Here is a 21,573-nt window from a genome sequence, read left to right on the forward strand (position 1 = left end):
TGCAGGGGACACGGGTTCGAGCCCTGGTCCAGGAATATTCCACATGCCACAGAGCAACTAAGCCCATGCGCCACAACTACTGAGCCTGCGTTCTAGAGCCCGAGCCACAACTACTGAGCCCACGTGCCACAACCACTGAAGCCCGCGTGCCTAGAGCCGGTGCTCCGCAACAAGAGAAGCCACCGCAATGAGAAGCCCGTGCACCACAACGAAGAGTAGACCCCGCTCGCCGCAACTAGAGAAAGCCCGCATGCAGCAACAAAGACCCAACACAGCCAAAAATAAATAAATAAAAAATTAATTAATTTTAAAAAAAAGAAAAACACATTAAAAAAATGAGGACAGTTTAGGAACATTGTTAAGTGTACTAACATTCACATATAAGGGTCCCAGCAGGAGAAGAAGAGAGTCAAAAATGTATTTGATGAAATTATGACTGAAAACTTCCTGTGCCTAAAGAAGGAAACCGATATCCAGGTACAGGAAGCAGACAGCCCCAAACAAGATGAACCCAAAGAGACCCACACCAAGACATACCATAATTTAAAAATGGCAAAAGTTAAAAAGAGAATTCTAAAGGCAGCAAGAGAAAAACAATCCCATACAAGGGAACCCCCATAAGGCTATCAGTGGATTTTTCTGCAGAAACTTTTCAGACGAGAAACGAGTGTCATAAGATATATTTAAAGTGCTGAAAGGAAAAACCTACAATCTAGGATACTCTACCCAGCAATGTTATCATTCAGAATTAAAGGAGCGATAAAGAACTTCTCAGACAAGCAAAAACTAAAAGAGTTCATCAATACTACACTGACCCTAAGAGTTAAAGGATCTCCTCTATGTGGAAAAGGCTAGAACAAGAATTTACAGAAAAGGAAAAAGTCCCACCAGTAAAAGCAAATATATAGTAAAGGCTGTGGGTCAACTAATTAAATAAGCTAGTACAAAGGTCACCATATATGAACCCCATGGTAACCACAAATCAAAATTGATATTGTGAAAATGACTATACTACCCAAAGCAATCACAGGTTCAACGCAATCCCTATCAAGTCACCAATGGGATTTTTCACAGAACGAGAACAAGAAATGTTACAATTTGTATGGAAACACAAAAGACCCCAAATAGCCAAAGCAATCTTGAAAAAGAAAAGCAGAGCTGGAGGAATCAGACTCGCTGACTTCAGACTATACTACAAAGCTACAGTAATCAAGACAGTATGGTACGGGCACAAAAACAGAAATACAGATCAGTGGAACAGGATAGAAAGCCCAGAGATAAACCCACGCACATATGGTCACCTTATCTTTGACAAGGGAGGCAAGAATATACAATGGAGAAAAGACAGCCTCTTCAATAAGTGGTGCTGGGAAAACTGGACAGCTATATGTAAAAGAATGAAATTAGAACACTCCCTAACACTATACACAAAAATAAACTCAAAATGGATTAAAGACCTAAACGTAAGGCCAGACACTATAAAACTCTCAGAGGAAAACATAGGCAGAACACCCTATGAGATAAATCACAACAAGATCCTTTTGACCCACCCTAGAGAAATGGAAATAAAAACTAAAATAAACAAATGGGACCTAATGAAACTTAAAAGCTTTTGCACAGCAAAGGAAACCATAAACAAAACAAAAAGACAACCCTCAGAATGGGAGAAAATATTTGCAAATGAAGGACAAAGGATTAATCTCCAAAATACACAAGCAGCTCATGCAGCTCAATATAAAAAAAACAAACAACCCAATCCATAAATGGGCAGAAGACCTAAACAGACATTTCTCCAAAGAATACATACAGATGGCCAACAAAGACATAAAAGGATGCTCAACATCACTATTCATTAGAGAAATGCAAATCAAAACCACAATGAGGTATCACCTCACACTGGTCAGAATGGCCATGATCAAAAATCTAGAAACAATAAATGCTGGAGAGGGTGTGGAGAAAAGGGAACCCTCCTGCACTGTTGGTGGGAATGTAAATTGATACAGACACTATGGAGATTCCTTAAAAAAACTAAATCAGGGTTTCCCTGGTGGCGCAGTGGTTGACAGTCCGCCTGCTGATGCAGGGGACATGGGTTCGTGCCCCGGTCCGGGAAGATCCCACATGCCGCAGAGCAGGTAGGCCCATGAGCCATGGCCACTGAGTCTGCACGTCTGGAGCCTGTGATCTGCAACGGGAGAGGCCACAACAGTGAGAGGCCAGCGTATTGCAAAAAACAAACAAACAAAAAAAAACCCCAAAACTAAATCAGAACTACCATATGACCCAGCAATCCCACTACTGGGCATATGCCCTGAGAAAACCATAATTCAAAAGGAGGCATGTACCACAATGTTCACTGCAGCACTATTTACAATAGCCAGGACATGGAAGCAACCTAGGTGTCCATCGACAGATGAGTGGATAAAGAAGATGTGGCACATACATACAATGGAATATTACTCAGCCACAAAAAGAAATGAAATTGTGTTATTTGTAGTGAGGTGGATGGACCTAGAGTCTGTCATACAGAGAGAAGTAAGTCAGAAAGAGAAAAACAAATACTGTATGCTAACGCATATATATGGAATCTAAAAAAGCAGTAGTGACGAACCTAGTGGCAGGGCAGGAATAAAAACACAGATGTAGGGAATGGACTTGATGACATGGTGGGGAAGGGGAAACTGGGATGAAGTGAGAGAGTAACACTGACATATATACACTACCAAATGTAAAATGAATGGCTAGTGGGAAGCTGCTGAATAGAACAGGGAGATCAGCTCGATGCTTTGTGATGACCTAGAGGGGTGGGATAGGGAGGATGGGAGGGAGGCTCAAGAGGGAAGGGATATGGGGACATATGTATGCATACGGCTGATTCACTTTGTTGTACACAGACACAACACTGTGAAGCAATTATACTCTAGTAAACATGTGAAAAAAACAAAACAAAAAACAAAAAAAACTCAAAGTAAGAAAGACAAAGAAGAACGGAGAAGAACTATAAAAAACGACTAGAAAACAAGCAACAACATGGCAATAAGTACATACCCATCAATAGTAACCTTAAATATCAATGGACTAAACACTCCAATCAAAAGACATAAGGTGACTGACTGGATAATGAAACAAGACCTATCTATATGCTGCTTGAAAGAGACTCACTTCAGAACTAAAGACACACACAGACTGAAAGCAAGGGGATGGAAAAAGACATTTCATGTAAATAGAAACAAGAAAGCTGGGGCAGCAATACTCATATTAGACAAAGTAGACTTTAAAACAAAGTCTGTAACAAAAGCCAAAGAAGGGCATTAGGTAATGATAAAGATAGTAGGGGACTTTAACACCCCACTTACATCAATGGACAGATCACCCAGACATAAAGTCAGTAAGGAAACAGTAGTCTTAAATGACACATTAGACCAGTTGGACTTCATTCAACTGGGCATCAATATCTACAGGACATTTCATCCAAAAACAGCAGAATACACATTCTTTTTAAGTGCACATGGAATGTTCTCCAGGACAGATTACATGCTAGACCATAAAACAAGTCTCAACAAATTTAAGAGGATAGAAATTATATCCAGCATTTTTTCTGACCACAACCGTATAATACGAGAAGTCAATTACAGGAAGAAAAATGGGGTAAACACTAACATGTAGACACTCAACAACATGGTACTAAAAAACCAATGGGTACATAAAAGAAATCAAAAAGGAAATAAAAAAAAACCTCAAGACAAATGAAAATAAAAACACATTCCCAAATCTATGGGATGCAGCAAAAGAAATTCTAAGAGGGAAGTTTATAGCAATACAGGCGTACCTCAAGAAACAAGAAAAATCTCAAACATCCTAACTACCTACCATCTAAAGGAATTAGAAAAAGAAGAAACAAAGCCCTAAGTCAGCAGAAGGAAGGAAATAATAAAGATCAGAGAAGAGGGCTTCCCTGGTGGCGCAGTGGTTGAGAGTCCGCCTGCCGATGCAGGGGACACGGGTTCGTGCCCCAGTCCGGGAAGATCCCACATGCCGCGGAGCGGCTGGGCCCGTGAGCCATGGCCGCTGAGCCTGCGCGTCCGGAGCCTGTGCTCCACAACGGGAGAGGCCACAACAGTGAGAGGCCCACGTACCGCCAAAAAAAAAAAAAAAAAAAAAAAAAAAAGATCAGAGAAGAAACAAAATACAGACCAAAAAAAAAAAAAAAAAAACCCAATAAAAAAGACCAATAAGACGCCCTCCAGCGATCTGCGCGCAGGGGCAGGGCCGGGTACAAAGCTGAGCTCCTGAGGGGACCTTGAAGATGGCGGAAGAGTAAGACGCGGAGATCGCCTTCCTCCCCACGGATACACCAGAAATACATCCACACGTGGAACAACTCCTACAGAACTCCTACTGAAGGCTGGCAGAAGACCTCAGACCTCCCAAAAGGCAAGAAACTCCCCACGTAACTGGGTAGGGCAAAAGAAAAAACAGAGACAAAAGAATAAGGACGGCACCTGCACCAGTGGGAGGGAGCTGTGAAGGAGGAAAAGTTTCCACACACTAGGAAGCCCCTCCGCGGGCGGAGACTGCGGGAGGCAGAGGGGGGAGTTTCGGGACCGCGGAGTGGTGCACAGCGACGGGTGCGGAGGGCAAAGCGGGGAGATTCCTGCACAGACGATCGGTGCTGACCGGCACTCACCAGCCCGAGTGGCTTGTCTGCTCACCCGCCGGGGCGGGCGGGGCTGCGAGCTGAGGCTCGGGTTTTGGTTTTGGACGGAGCTCAGGGAGAGGACTGGGGTTGGCGGCGTGAACACAGCCTGAAGGGGTTAGTGCACCACGACTAGCCGGGAGGGAGTTCGGGGAAAAGCCTGCACCGGCCGAAGAGGCAAGAGACTTTTTCTTCCCTCTTTGTCTCCTGGTGCGCGAGGAGAGGGGTTTAAGAGCGCTGCTTAAAGGAACTCCAGAGACGGGCGCGAGCCGCGGCTAAAAGCGCGAACCCCAGAAACGGGCGCGAGCCGCGGCTGAAGGCGCGAGCCCCCGAGACGGGCGCGAGCCGCGGCTGAAAGCGCAAACCCCAGAGACGGGCACGAGCCGCAGCTAAAACCGCGGACCCCAGAGACGGGCGGGAGACGCTAAGGCTGCTGCTGCCGCCACCAAGGGGCCTGTGTGCGAGCACAGGTCACTCTCCACACCCCTCTTCCGCGGAGCCTGTGCAGCCCACCACTGCCAGGTTCCCGGGATCCAGGGACAACTTCCCCGGGAGTACGCACGGCGGGTCTCAGGCTGGTGCAACATCACGCCGGCCTCTGCCGCAACGTCACGCTGCCTCTGCAGCCGCAGGCCCGCCCCGCACGTAGTGCCCCTCCTACCCCCATCCCCCAACCCCCGGCCTGAGTGAGCCGGAGGCCCCGAATCAGCGGCTCCTTTAACCCCGTCCTGTCTGAGCGAAAAAACAGACGCCCTCCAGCGACCTACACGCAGAGGCAGGGCCAAATCCAAAGCTGAGCTCCTGTGAGCTGTGAGAACAAAGAAGAGAAAGGGAAATCTCTCCCAGCAGCCACAGAAGCAGCGGATTAAAGCTCCACAATCAACTTGATATACCCTGCATCTGTGGAATACCTGAATAGACAAGGAATGATCCCAAATTGAAGAGGTGGAATTCAGGAGCGAGATCTATGATTTTTTTCCCTTTTCCTCTTTTTGTGAATGTGTACGTGTATGCTTCTGTGTGAGATCCTGTCTGTATACTCTTGCTTCCACCATCTGTCCTAGGGCTCTATCCGTCCATGACTTTTTTTTAAAAATTCTTTTTCTTAATAATTAAGTTTAATTGTAATAACTTTATTATACTTTACCTTCGTTCTTTCTTTCTTTCCTTCCTTCCTTCCCTCCTTTAGACAACGAATCACCCCAAATTGAGGAGGTGGTCTCAGGGAGCAGGATTTATGATTTATCCCCCTTTACCTCTTTTTGTGAAGGTGTATGTGTATGCTTCTGTGTAAGATTTTCTCTGTATAGCTTTGCTTCCAACATTTGTCCTAAGGTTCTATCCGTCCCTTTTTTTTTTTTTTCTAAATATTTTTTAATTCAATAACTATATTATACTTTATTTTATTTTTACTGTATCATCTTTCTTTCTGTCTTTTTTCCTTCTTTCCCTCCTTCCTTCCTTCCTCCCTCCCTCCCTCCCTCCCTCCTTTCTTTCCTTCTTTGCTTCTTTCTTCCTTCCTTCCTTTCCTCCTTTCCTTCTTTCTTTACTCATACTTCTACTAATTCTCCCTACTTTTTCTCCCTTTTATTCTGAGCTGTGTGGATGAAAGGCTCTTGGTGCTCCAGCCAGGAGTCAGGGCTCTGCCTCTGAGGTAGGAGAGCCAACTTCAGGACACTGGTCAACAAGAGACCTCCCAGCTCCACATAATATTAAACGGTGGAAATATCCCAGAGACCTCCATCTTAACACCAGCACCCAGCTTCACTCAATGACCAGCAAGCCACAGTGCTGGACAACCTATGCCAAACAACTAGCAAAACAGGAACACAACCCCACCCATTAGCAGAGAGGCTGCCTAAAATCATAATAAGGCCACAGACACCCCAAAACACACCACCAGACGTGAACCTGCCCACTAGAGAGACAAGATCCAGCCTCATCCAGCACAACACAGGCACTAGTCCCCTCCACCAGGAAGCCTACACAACCCACTGAAACAACCTTAGCCACTGGAGACAGACATCAAAAACAACGGGAACTACGAAAGTGCAGCCTGCAAAAAGGAGACCCCAAACACAGTAAGATAAGCAAAATGAGAAGACAGAAAAACACACAGCAGATGAAGGAGCAAGATAAAAACCCACCAGACCTAACAAATGAAGAGGAAATAGGCAATCTACCTGAAAAAGAATTCAGAATAATGATAGTAAGGATGATCCGAAATCTTGGAAGTAGAATGGACAAAATGCAAGAAACAGTTAACAAGGACCTACAAGAACTAAAGATGAAACAAGCAACGATGAACAATGCAATAAATGAAATTAAAATCACTCTAGATAGGATCAATAGCAGAATAACTGAGGCAGAAGAACGGATAAGTGACCTGGAAGATAAAGTAGTGGAAATAACTACTGCAGAGCAGAATAAAGAAAAAAGAATGAAAAGAACTGAGGACAGTCTCAGAGACCTCTGGGACAACATGAAACGCACCAACATTCGAATTATAGGGGTTCCAGAAGAAGAAGAAAGAAAGAAAGGGACTGAGAAAATATTTGAAGAGATTATAGTTGAAAACTTCCCTAATATGGGAAAGGAGATAGTTAATCAAGTCCAGGAAGCACAGAGGGTCCCATACAGGATAAATACAAGGAGAAACACGCCAAGACACATATTAATCAAACTGTCAAAAATTAAATACAAAGAAAGCATATTAAAAGCAGCAAGGGAAAAACAACAAATAACACACAAGGGAATCCCCATAAGGTTAACAGCTGATCTCTCAGCAGAAACCCTACAAGCCAGAAGGGAGTGGCAGGACATACTGAAAGTGCTGAAGGAGAATAGCCTGCAACCAAGACTACTCTACCCAGCAAGGATCTCATTCACATTTGATGGAGAAATTAAAACCTTTACAGACAAGCAAAAGCTGAGAGAGTTCAGCACCACCAAACCAGCTTTACAACAAATGCTAAAGGAACTTCTCTAGACACGAAACACAAGAGAAGGAAATGACCTATAGTAGCGAACCCAAAACAATATATAAAATGGAAATAGGAACATACATATCGATAATTACCTTAAATGTAAATGGACTAAATGCTCCCACCAAAAGACACAGATTGGCTGAATGGATACAAAAACAAGACCCTTATATATGCTGTCTACAAGAGACCCACTTCAGAACTAGAGACACATACAGACTGAAAGTAAGGGGATGGAAAAAGATATTCCATGCAAATGGAAACCAAAAGAAAGCTGGAGTAGCAATTCTCATATCAGACAAAATAGACTTTAAAATAAGGACTATTAAAAGGGACAAAGAAGGACACTACATAATGATCAAGGGATCGATCCAAGAAGAAGATATAACAATTGTAAATATTTATGCACCCAACATAGGAGCACCTCAATACATAAGGCAAATACTAACAACCATAAAAGGGGAGATCAACAGTAACACATTCATAGTAGGGGACTTTAACACCCCACTTTCACCCATGGACAGATCATCCAAAATGAAAATAAATAAGGAAACACAAGCTTTAAATGATACATTAAACAAGATGGACTTAATTGATATTTATAGGACACTCCATCCAAAAACAACAGAATACACATTTTTCTCAAGTGCTCATGGAACATTCTCCAGGATAGATCATATCTTGGGTCACAAATCAAGCCTTGGTAAATTTAAGAAAACTGAAATTGTATCAAGTATCTTTTCCGACCACAACGCCATGAGACTAGATATCAATTACAGGAAAAGATCTTTAAAACATACAAACACATGGAGGCTAAACAATACACTACTTAATAATGAAGTGATCACTGAAGAAATCAAAGAGGAAATAAAAAAATACCTAGAAACAAATGACAATGGAGACACAACGACCCAAAACCTATGGGATGCAGCAAAAGCAGTTCTAAGGGGGAAGTTTATAGCAATACAAGCCCACCTTAAGAAGCAGGAAACATCTCGAATAAACAACCTAACCTTGCACCTCAAGCAATTAGAGAAAGAAGAACAAAAAAACCCCAAAGCTAGCAGAAGGAAAGAAATCATAAAAATCAGATCAGAAATAAATGAAAAAGAAATGAAGGAAACGATAGCAAAGATCAATAAAACTAAAAGCTGGTTCTTTGAGAAGATAAACAAAATAGATAAACCACTAGCCAGACTCATCAAGAAAAAAAGGGAGAAGACTCAAATCAATAGAATTAGAAATGAAAAAGGAGAAGTAACAACTGACACTGCAGAAATAAAAAAAATCATGAGAGATTACTACAAGCAACTCTATGCCAATAAAATGGACAATCTGGAAGAAATGGACAAATTCTTAGAAATGCACAACCTGCCAAGACTGAATCAGGAAGAAATAGAAAATATGAACAGACCAATCACAAGCACTGAAATTGAAACTGTGATTAAAAACCTTCCAACAAACAAAAGCCCAGGACCAGATGGCTTCACAGGTGAATTCTATCAAACGTTTAGAGAAGAGCTAACACCTATCCTTCTCAAACTCTTCCAAAATATAGCAGAGGGAGGAACACTCCCAAATTCCTTCTACGAAGCCACCATCACCTTGATACCAAAACCAGACAAGGATGTCACAAAGAAAGAAAACTACAGGCCAATATCACTGATGAACATAGATGCAAAAATCCTCAACAAAATACTAGCAAACAGAATCCAACAGCACATTAAAAGGATCATACACCATGATCAAGTGGGGTTTATTCCAGGAATGCAAGGATTCTTCAATATACGCAAATCTATCAATGTGATAAACCATATTAACAAATTGAAGGAGAAAAACCATATGATCATCTCAATAGATGCAGAGAAAGCTTTCGACAAAATTCAACACCCATTTATGATAAAAACCCTCCAGAAAGTAGGCATAGAGGGAACTTTCCTAAACATAATAAAAGCCATATATGACAAGCCCACAGCAAACATCATCCTCAATGGTGAAAAACTGAAAGCATTTCCACTAAGATCAGGAACAAGACAAGGTTGCCCACTCTCACCACTCTTATTCAACATAGTTTTGGAAGTTTTAGCCACAGCAATCAGAGAAGAAAAGGAAATAAAAGGAATCCAAATCGGAAAAGAAGAAGTAAAGCTGTCACTGTTTGCAGATGACATGATACTATACATAGAGAATCCTAAAGATGCTACCAGAAAACTACTAGAGCTAATCAATGAATTTGGTAAAGTAGCAGGATACAAAATTAATGCACAGAAATCTCTGGCATTCCTATATACTAATGATGAAAAATCTGAAAGTGAAATCAAGAAAACACTCCCATTTACCATTGCAACAAAAAGAATAAAATATCTAGGAATAAACCTACCTAAGGATACGAAAGACCTGTATGCAGAAAATTATAAGACACTGATGTAAGAAATTAAAGATGATACAAATAGATGGAGAGATATACCATGTTCTTGGATGGGAAGAATCAACATTGTGAAAATGACTCTACTACCCAAAGCAATCTACAGATTCAATGCAATCCCTATCAAACTACCACTGGCATTTTTCACAGAACTAGAACAAAAAATTTCGCAATTTGTATGGAAACACAAAAGACCCCGAATAGCCAAAGCAATCTTGAGAACGAAAAAAGGAGCTGGAGGAATAAGGCTCCCTGACTTCAGACTATATTACAAAGCAACAGTAATCAAGACAGTATGGTACTGGCACAAAAACAGAAAGATAGATCAGTGGAACAGGATAGAAAGCCCAGAGATAAACCCACGCACATATGGACACCTTATCTTTGATAAAGGAGGCAGGAATGTACAGTGGAGAAAGGACAGCCTCTTCAATAAATGGTGCTGGGAAAACTGGACAGGTACATGTAAAAGTATGAGATTAGATCACTCCCTAACACCATACACAAAAATAAGCTCAAAATGGATTAAAGACCTAAATGTAAGGCCAGAAACTATCAAACTCTTAGAAGAAAACATAGGAAGAACACTCTATGACATAAATCACAGCAAGATCCTTTCTGACCCACCTCCTAGAGTAATGGAAATAAAAACAAAAATAAACAAATGGGACCTAATGAAACTTCAAAGCTTTTGCACAGCAAAGGAAACCATAACCAAGACCAAAAGACAACCCTCAGAATGGGAGAAAACATTTGCAAATGAAGCAACTGACAAAGGATTAATCTCCAAAATTTACAAGCAGCTCATGCAGCTCAATAACAAAAAAACAAACAACCCCATCCAAAAATGGGCAGAAGACCTAAATAGACATTTCTCCAAAGAAGATATACAGAATGCCAACAAACTCATGAAAGAATGCTCAACATCATTAATCATTAGAGAAATGCAAATCAAAACTACAATGAGATATCATCTCACACCAGTCAGAATGGCCATCATCAAAAAATCTAGAAACAATAAATGCTGGAGAGGGTGTGGAGAAAAGGGGACACTCTTGCACTGCTGGTGGGAATGTGAATTGGTTCAGCCACTGTGGAGAACAGTATGGAGGTTCCTTAAAAAACTACAGATAGAATTACCATATGACCCAGCAATCCCACTACTTGGCATATACCCTGAGAAAACCAAAATTCAAAAAGAGTCATGTACCAAAATGTTCATTGCAGCTCTATTTACAATAGCCAGGACATGGAAACAACCTAAGCGCCCATCATCGGATGAATGGATAAAGAAGATGTGGCACATATACACAATGGAATATTACTCAGCCTTAAAAAGAAATGAAATTGAGCTATTTGTAATGAGATGGATAGACCTAGAGTCTGTCATACAGAGTGAAGTAAGTCAGAAAGAAAAAGACAAATACCGTATGCTAACACATATATATGGAATTTAAGGGGAAAAAAATGTCATGAAGAACCTAGGGGTAAGATAGGAATAAAGACGCAGACCTACTGGAGAACGGACTTGAGGGTATGGGGAGGGGGAGGGGTGAGTTTTGATAGGGCGAGAGAGAGTCATGGACATATACACACTAACAAACGTAGTAAGGTAGATAGCTGGGGGGAAGCAGCCGCAAGGCACAGGGATATTAGCTCGGTGCTTTGTGACAGCCTGGAAGGGTGGGATGGGGAGAGTGGGAGGGAGGGAGACGCAAGAGGGAAGACATATGGGAACATATGTATATGTATAGCTGATTCACTTTGTTATAAAGCAGAAACTAACACACCATTGTAAAGCAATTATACCCCAATAAAGATGTTTAAAAAAAAAAAAAAAAAAAAAAGAATAAACTATGAAAAAACAATCTACTGCAAAAAAAAAAAAAAAAAAAAAAGACCAATAAAACCAAGAGCTGTTTTTGTTTTTTTTTTTTTTTTTGCGGTACGCGCGCCTCTCACTGTTGTGGCCTCTCCCGTTGCGGAGCACAGGCTCTGGACGCGCAGGCTCAGCGGCCATGGCTCACAGGCCCAGCCACTCCGCGGCATGTGGGATCTTCCCGGACCGGGGCACGAACCCGTGTCCCCTGCATCGGCAGGCGGACTCTCAACCACTGCGCCATCAGGGAAGCCCTAAGAGCTGTTTTTTAACAATATAAAATTGGTAAGCCTTTAGTCAGGCTGATCAATTAAAAAAAAAAAGAGAGGATCCAAATAAAATAAGAAAGAGGAGAAATGAAAAATGATATCGCAGAGATACAAACAACCATAAGAAAATACTACCAACAGTTATATGCCAACGAATTTGACAATCCAGAAGAAACTGCTACATTTCTAGAAACATACAAGTCCAAGACTGAATCAAGAAGAAATAGACAATCTGAACAGACCTATCACTAGTAGTGAAATTGAATTAGTAATTTAAAAAACTCCCTGGGCTTCCCTGGTGGCGCAGTGGTTAAGAATCCGCCTGCCTATGCAGGGGACATGGGTTCAAGCCCTGGTCCAGGAAGATACCACATGCCGCGGAGCAACTAAGCCTGTGCGCCACAACTGCTGAGCCTGCGCTCTGGAGCCTGAGAGCCACAACTACTGAAGCCCGCGTGCCTAGAGCCTGTGCTCTGCAGCAAGAGAAGCCACCACAATGAGAAGCCCGCACACTGCAACGAAGAGTAGCCCCTGCTCACCGCAGCTAGACAGAGCCCGTGCACAGCAATGAAGACCCAACTCAACCACAAATAAATAGAATAAATAAATTTATAAAAAAAACAAAAATACAAAACTCCCAGTGAACAAAAGTCCAGGACCGGACAGCTTCATGAGGGAATTCTGCCAGACATATAAAGAAGAGATAATACCCATCCTTCTCAAACTGTTCCAAATAACTGAAGAGGATGGAACACTCCCAAATTCATTCTATGAGGCCACAATTACCTTGATACCAAAACAAGACGAAGACACTACAAAAAAAGAAAATTACAGGCCAATATATTTGATGAATATAGACGCAAAAATCCTCAACAGAACATTAGCAAACCAAATTCAACAATAAAAAAAGATCATAGGGAATTCCCTGGATGTCCAGTGGTTAGCACTCTGCACTTTCACTGCTGAGGGCGAGGGCTCAATCCCTGGTCAGGGAACTAAGATCCTGCAAGCCGTTCAGCACAGCCACACACACACACAAAATCACACCACGATCAAGTGGGATTTATTCCAGGGTCACAAGCATGGTTCAGTATCTGCGAATCAATCAGTGTAATACACCACAGTAACAAGAGAAAGGATAAAATTCACATGATCATCTCAATGTATGCAGAAAAAGCATGTGACAAAGTTCAACATCCATTCATGATAAAAACTCTCATCAAACATCTCTCAGAGGGAACATCTCTCAGAGGGACCATCTCTCAACATAATAAGGGCCATTTATGACAAACCCACAGCTAACATCATGCTCAACAGTGAAAAGCTTTTCCTCTAGTATCAGGAACAAGACAAGGATGCCCACTCTCATCACGTCTATTTAACACACTATTGGAAGTCCTAGCCACAGCAATCAGACTAGAAAAATAAATAAAAGGCATAAAACTTGGAAGGGAAGTAAAATTGTCACTATTTGCAGGTGACATAATACCAACCCTAAATTTTCCACCAGAAAACTATTAGAATAAATAAATTCAGTAAAGTTGCAGGATACAAGATTACTATTCAGAAACCTGTTGTTTTTCTACATGTTAGTAAAGAACTATTAGAAAGAAAAAGCAAGAAAACAATCCTGTTAAAATCATGTCAAAAAGAATAAAATACCTAGGCATAAACTTAACGAAAGAGGTGAAAGACCTGTACTCTGAAAGCTATAAAACACTGACAGAGGGGACTTCTCTTGTGGCACAGTGGATAGGACTCCGCGCTCCCAATGCAGGGGGCCGGGGTTCAATCCCTGGTAAGGGAACTAGATCCCACGTGCATGCCGCAACTAAGAGTTCTCATGACACAGCTGAGGAGCCGGCCTGCCGCAACTAAGACCCGGTGCAACCAAATAAATAAATAAATATTAAAAAATATATTTAAAAAAAAAAAAACAAAAAACACTGACAGAGGAAACTGAAGATAATACCAAGAAATGGAAAGATATCCTATGTCCATGAATTGGAAGAATTAATATTGTTAAAATCTCCATACTACCCAAAGCAATCTACAGATTTAATGCAATCCCTATCAAAATACCCAGGACATTTTTCACAGAACTAGAACAAATAATCCTAAAATTTATATGGAACTACAAAAGACCATGAATAGCCAAAGCAATCTTGAGAAAAAAGGACAAAGCTGGAGAGAGGTATCATGCTCCCTGATTTCAGACTATATACTCTACTACAAAACTACAGTAATCAAAACAGTATGGTACTGGCACAAAAACACACACATAGATCAATGGGACAGAAAAAAGAGGACCCAGAAATAAACCCACACACTTACAGTCAATTAATCTACGACAAAGGAGGCAAGAATACACACACACACACAAAAACAATGAGGAAAAGAGTCTCTTCAATGAGTGGTGCTGGTAAAACTGGACAGCTACATGTAAAAGAAAGAAATTGGATCATACTCTAACATCATATACAAAAGTAAACTCAAAATGGATTAAAGACCTAGATGTAAGATCGGAAACCATAAAAATCCTAGAAGAAAATACAGGCAGAACACTCTTTGACATAAATCATGGCAATATTTTTTTTGGATCTATCTCCTAAGGCAAAGAAAGCAAAAGCAAATATAAACAAATAGGACCTAATTAAACTTAAAAGCTTTTGCACAGCAAAGGAACCCTACCAAATGGGAGAAAATTTTTTCAAGTGATATGACTGATAAGGGATTAATATCCAAAATATATAAACAGCTCATACAACTCAATATAGATAAAAACTCAATTAAAAAATGGGCATAAGACGTGAATAGACATTTTTCCAGAGAAGGCATACAGATGGCCAATAGGCACATTAAGAGATGCTCAACGCAGCTAACTGTCAGAGAAATACAAATCAAAACCACAATGAGATAACACCTCACACCTGTCAGAATGGCCATCATCAAAAAGACCACAATAACAAATGTTGGTGAGAATGTGGAGAAAAGACAACCCTAGTTCACTGTTGGTGTGAATGTAAATTGGTGCAGTCACTATGGAAAACTGTGAAAGCTCCTCAAAAAACTAAAAACTGAACTACCATACCATCCAGCAACTCCATTCCTGGGTATATATCCTAAGAAAACAAAAACACTAATTTGAAAAGGTACATACACCCCAATGTTCATAGCATTATTTACAACAGCCAAGATATGGAAGCAACCTAAGTGTCCATTAACAGATGAATGGATAAAGAAGATGTGATTATATATAGATATATATATATATACACAATGAAATATTACTCAGCCATAAAAAAGTGAAATTCTACCATTTGCAACAGCATGCATGAACCTGGATGATATGCATAGTGAGATGAGTCAGACGGTGAAAGACAAATACTGTATGTTATCATTTACAATGCAGAATCTAAAACATGCAACTAATGAATACAACAAAACAGAAACAGACTTATAGATATAGAGCACATACTAGTGGTTATCAGTGGAGAGTGGGAATTGGGGAGGGGCAAGATAGGTGTAGGGGGTTAAAAGGTACAAACTATGTATTAAACAAGCTATAGATATATTGTATAGCACAGGGAATATAGCCAATATTTTAGAATAATTTTAAATAGAGCATAATCTATAAAAATATTGAATCACTATGTCGTACACCTGAAACTAATATTGTAAATCAACTATACTTCAATTTTTGAAAAAAGATATCTATTTTTCTTTAATACAGCTCTCCTAAATTCAAGTGAACTTGAATTGGAATACTGGAACTTGAATATTGGAATATCTGTCCAGGATTGAAAGAAATACAGACTTTTTTGGACTTGGTGGGGAGACGGTGCTACAAATCCTCAAAACACTTGCTTAACACACTTTCAGGGGTTATTCTGACCATATCAAACGTCTACCCTGTTTACAGCCTTTTGAAACTAATATGCATTCAAGATCTTGCTTCCCTAAGATCAGAGAAGCCTCAACCAGCCTAATCCTTCCCAGCAACTAGTCCAGCTCCGAATCCAGTTTTTTTTTTTTTTTTTTAAACCATGGTTCTGGCCGCATTTTCTTCTCTTAAAGTAGCATCAAGTCATGGGGTTTTAGTCCGAGCTTACATCTGCTTTCTCCCATGAGTGGCTAGTTGGTGAGGAAGGAGCTACCGACTTAGTGAGAGTCCAGAGCCAGCTCGGGGTCCTAAGACGCTGGGTAATTTCTCAATACATTCAACGCATCCACAAGAGAGCGGATCTTTCTATATAACAAAATCCTCCATGGCTCCCCAAAGCCCTCGCAAGGTATCGAACTCATGGGCTTTGCACAGGGCTCGCCATGGCTCAATCCAGCAGGCTCTCCAGCGTCTTTCTAGCTTTCTTGACCCTGAAGCAACTGACAGCTCTGGACCCCACTTCCTGCCGGACGTGGGGTCCGCAGCCGACAAGCCTTTGGCCAATCCATCAGCGGGGGCCCACCCCACTTCATTTCCACTCATCCTTCAGAGCGTTCTCAGGAGCCACCTCCTCCGGGGACCAGCTCGACCCTCCCCGGACCTCCTCACGCCGTGCCTGGCCCGCGTGGCCTCCCCGACCCGAGTCTCTAAAGTGGGTTCAAAGGGGGCTCTTTCGAGTCGCCGCGCCCAGGCCCGGCTCTGAGACCCACCACCAAGTGCCCGAAGGGAAAAGCTCGGGCGCACCTGGCCTGGCGGAGCAGACTCTCCTCCCCCGTCGTGAACATCCTGCCGCCGCCGCCGCCGCCGCCGCCGCCGCCGCCGCCGCCGCCGCCGCCGCCGCCGCCGCCGCCGGCGCCGCAGCCCGGAGAGCCGCCCTGCCGCTCCGCACGCTGGCGACTCCGGGAGAAAAGCCCGCAGCAACGCCGGCTTCCGGGTCGCGTCCCGTGCAGCGTCCCGTGGTGCATCACGTGAGCAGGGGCGCACAGGCCGTCGACCAATGGGCTTTGACGGAGCGTCTCAGCCGGGGGCGGGGCCGTCAGCGCGAGGGCTGCCGGTCGGGGCCGCGTTCCGGCACTTTGGACCGCGGGATTCCGGGACCTCGAGACCCCGGAACCTCCGCGCCCCGGAACCATGGCACCCGGCACCCCGGTGCAGCTCCGGGCGCTGGGTGCCCGGGAGCTGTTAGGAGCGGCCTGTCACCGCCGGGCCTCAGCTCATCGCCCCAGTTCTAGGTTCTGTTCCATGAACACAGTCCGCTCCGCCGCCTGCAGGTCCCGTGTTCAGTGCGGCTTGAATATACGACACAGACTGCGGTCGTGGGCTGGGTCCGTGTCCTGCAGTTTGCAAGGAACAGCTGCAGCTGTCAGAAGTTCTTTTTTAAAGCTCCCATTTCATTTTGCACCCAACGTAGGCAGTACCTGCTGCTTTAAAAAATCTTATTCAATCCCCACCATAATCACAGACTCTCAGTATCTCGTCTTACAGATAAGGCAACATGCTCAGAGAGGGAAGGTCAATTTCTAGTAATTCTGAGAGGTGTGTTGGCCACAGTATTTCCACCCTGCAGACTGCGCGGGGACACAGGGCGGTCCTCTGGGCAGTGACAATCCAGCGTGGTAAATGCTGTTACAGCCTAAAACAGGAGGAATACTTCGGGAAGGACAGGTGCCTAAGATGAGCCCAGAGGGTGTCAGACCAAGGGGTGGGAGGGGATGGCCTAGGCCAAGCTCCTGAAGGGAGCACGAAGGCCTGCTTCCTGTGGCTTACATGCACCTCAGGGGAAACCTGCTTCTGGGCAGCAGAGTAGAGAATGGACTGGGGGGCCGTGGGGTGGGTGGGTGGAGAGAAGGGGTTGGTCCCGGAGAGGGAGGGAGGCTCCCTGAGCTAGGTAAGGGCCACGTGAATGGAGACGTAGGCTGATTCAGTAACCGTTCAGGGGGAATTTGTAGCACCTGGTAACATGGACTTGGGTGAGAGGAAGAACGGAAAAACCAAGGGCAATAGCAGGTTTCTGCTTATGGGGTGGCGCCATTCACTCGACCTCGGGGCAGGAGGATGAGGAGGTTTGTGGAGTCATTCATTCAAGGAACACGCAACGACTGAGTCCCTGTGCTGTGCTCGTAGTGTTTTAGGTTCTGGGGAATGGGGACCGCGAGAGGCCAAGTCCCTGCCCTCATGGAATTTACAGCCAACAAAAACGACCATTATCAAATATACAATCACACACGTAAGCCTAGTGGTGAAGTGCTCTGAAGGGGCCATAAAGCCGAGTAAGAGAAGAGGGTTGAGGGAAAGTTGGATGTTTTTGGATAGGGAGGGTCAGGGAGGCCTTGGAGGGATGAGCAGTGGGGAAGACTCAGAATGGAGCGGAGGGGCGGGGGCGGGGTGGTGAGATGCTCTTACAGCGCCCAAGTGGAGATGTTGCGGGTGACTGGTGCCGAGGCTGAAGAGCCGGGAGCCAGTGGCGGCGGGTGAGGCGGTGAGAACGCATCTGCCCCGAGAGCGCATGGCGCGAGGCGGGTGCCCCCCGAAGAGCCCCAGGGTGAAGAGGAAGGGAGCTGGCAAAGGAAGCCTGGTTACAGGCCGTCTTTCTGGGAAGCCTGCTGAGCACCGCACCTTGGCCGTCTCACCTAACATGGCCGTCTCGCCCTGAGGAGAGCGTAATTGTTATCATTTTCAAGGATGAGCTGGCTGAAGCTAAAAGACTGGCTAAGGGCCCTCATACGTGTAGGCGGAGGAGGGACCGGAACCAGCACCCGGACTCCAGGTCAACGCCTGTAGCCGCTCTGCCCGCTGCCTGCTGAGCAGTGGCCAGCGAAGCGGGAGTCCCAGGTGCTGCAGGGAGGCCTGAGCGAGGTCAGCACGGACTCCGTGCACCTGGCGTCTGTCGGAGGCCCGTCTGGGGATGCAAAGCAGGTATTTCATTAGAAGATTCAATATAAATAATTGCATGGGCTTCCCTGGTGGCGCAGTGGTTGAGAGTCCGCCTGCCGATGCAGGGGACACGGGTTCGTGCCCCGGTCCGGCAAGATCCCACATGCCGCGGAGCGGCTGGGCCCGTGAGCCATGGCCGCTGAGCCTGCGCGTCCGGAGCCTGTGCTCCGCAACGGGAGAGGCCACAACAGTAAGAGGCCCGCGTACCGCAAAAAAGAAAAAAAAAAAAAAAAAATTGCAACCAGGTGTGGAAGAACGGCAGGGGCAGGCAGCAGCTGCTTCTAATGCTGGGGGAACAAGGGGGAAGAGGGTGGAATGGTGAAAGCCTAGGGCTGGGCCGAGGGGTCCCGCAGAGCTGAAACTGACCTGGGAGGAGGCCCCCATGGGCTGGGACAACCCACTGCTGTCAGCTGCTGTTGCCAGGACGTTTCCTGGAGGTGAAGAAAGCCGCGGAGAACAGGAAGCAGCCTCCGGCCTTCCAGGCCCCGTCAACGCCCCGCGTCAGGCCGCCCGCCAGGGAGGAGCCGGCACAGCAGAGACGGGCTTGCAGAGGCCCAGCCCTGGAATCGTGGAACAGCACAGAAAGTTGGGTCTGAAGCTACCAGACAGTCGCTCCATGATGACACGTGGTTTTGGTGGGAATTTGCTGGTTTACTTGAGCCGTGGCCTACAAATCAAACGCAAACGTAACTGCCTTTGGACCTACAAAGTGTGAGACCTGGAAAGGAGCTCGAATACCGCTTCACAGCCACACACACACACACACACACACACACACACACACACACACAGAGTTTATTAAAGTAAAACATCTATCTATAAGGCACACAAATCTGAAATGAGCTCAGTGATGTCTCACTTCTGTGACTCCATGGTCTGCTGGTAGACCGCTAACTGGCTCTGCTGTGGGTGTGGGGAGGCCCATCTGCAGTGTTCGATAATTTCCGTGGTGTGAACACTCCCACAGTGGCGGATTTCAAGCTGCCGGCGTGCTGTCGCTGGACAGCTGGGAGCAGGTACACAGTAGGCAGCGCCCCATCGGACGGTCTGTCCACCCCGCGGGCTCAATCCACACGAACAACCTCGAGAGCAGCAGTAATAGTAAAATAATAGGGAGCTGTGAATTGAGTATTTATTACCTTGGGTCTTAACGTAATATTTTTACAGTATTAAGTTTACGTAAGTAAAATTTTAATAATGGCTTTGGTGAACAGTTAGCTCTCAGAATTCTTGAAAACTGAACATGCAGCTCTCACAAGCTGGCCCCAGCACTCGCCGTGAACCTGAGTGGCCACGGCCAGGACTCAGGATTCGGGACGCCTCCCCCTCCCCGCTGGCTCCCCTCCCGAGAGGCAGCCGCTAGCCTCGCTCTCCTCACCAGAGATCAGGTTTGCCTCTTTTTACACTTCATACAAATGGAACGCACAGTACTGCATTTTGCCTTCACGGGGATGCCGTGAGGCTCATCTGTTGTAGGATGACAGCAGCTCTTACTGCCGGGTACTTATCAGTGTGTGACCGTATGAGTTTACCACAACTTCTCCATTCTACTCTTGACGAATATTTGGTTTGTTTCCAAATTTCGGCAATAATGATTACAGCTGCGATGCGCAACCTGGCTTTTGGTGGGGATATGCACTCACTCGTCTTTGGTACTCACCCAGGTTCATAGGGTAGCTTAACTTCTATTGAGAACCATGTGCTCTCACACACTCACACACACACCCCAAGTCATATTACCAAGGGTACTATTTGACTATTTCTTACAAAATGTACATTTGTGTAAAATGCTATTTTAAGGTCTTACTAGTGAGAAATGATTGTCTTAATCAAAAACAAAACTTAAACAACTTAAACAGTTTTAAAAATGCGAATTAAGGACTTCCCTGGTGGTGGAGTGGTTAAGAATCCGCCTGCCAATGCAGGGGACACGGGTTTGGGCCCTGGTCCGGGAAGATCCCACGTACCACGGAGCAACTAAGCCCGCGAGCCACAACTACTGAGCCTGTGCTCTAGAGCCCGCGAACCACAACTACTGAGCCCACGAGCCACAACTACTGAAGCCCAGGCGCCTAGAGCCCGTGCTCCACAAGAGAAGCTGCCGCAGTGAGAAGCCTGCACACCGCAATGACAAGTAGCCCCCACTCACCGCAACTAGAGAAAGCCCGCGCACAGCAACGAAGACCCAACGCAGCCATAAATAAATACATAAATAAAAGAGGAAATTGTTAAAAAAGATGCTAATTAGCCAATATAACTCCTAAAACTCATTATTCTCACTCTTGCTTGCTCTCTAGCTAAAATCCTAACCTGTGATTAATCTGTCCCTGTTGTAGGGAGGCTTCAGCTGGAGCGGTGGTGGAGCACAAGCGGGAGGAAGAGAAGTGCTCACACCTTAGCACCGTGGACCACTGTGAAACCGGAGAAAGGCACGTTATCAGCT

The 21,573-nt window shown here is 44.7% G+C and overlaps 1 protein-coding gene across 5 annotated transcripts in view; it reads right to left on the reverse strand.

The window, feature by feature from the left end:
- AP5Z1 (adaptor related protein complex 5 subunit zeta 1) overlaps positions 1 to 17,122 on the reverse strand; it is a 27,642-nt gene extending 10,520 nt beyond the window's left edge. Inside the window, exons 1-2 of one of the 5 annotated variants that reach the window (XM_032605042.1) lie at positions 17,056 to 17,122; positions 16,941 to 17,025 (exon numbers count right to left, since the gene is read on the reverse strand). In XM_032605042.1, coding sequence (XP_032460933.1) covers positions 16,941 to 16,981 — 41 coding nt within the window. In that variant the 5' untranslated portion in view covers positions 16,982 to 17,025; positions 17,056 to 17,122. Of the gene's footprint in view, positions 1 to 16,940; positions 17,032 to 17,055 lie in introns of those variants that run through there. The other 4 variants (XM_032605044.1, XM_032605047.1, XM_032605045.1 and 1 more) reach the window with 4 other exon arrangements.
- Between the last annotated feature and the right edge of the window lie 4,451 nt (positions 17,123 to 21,573).

This window comes from Phocoena sinus, chromosome 15, assembly GCF_008692025.1.
Source record: "Phocoena sinus isolate mPhoSin1 chromosome 15, mPhoSin1.pri, whole genome shotgun sequence".
NCBI lineage: Eukaryota > Metazoa > Chordata > Mammalia > Artiodactyla > Phocoenidae > Phocoena > Phocoena sinus.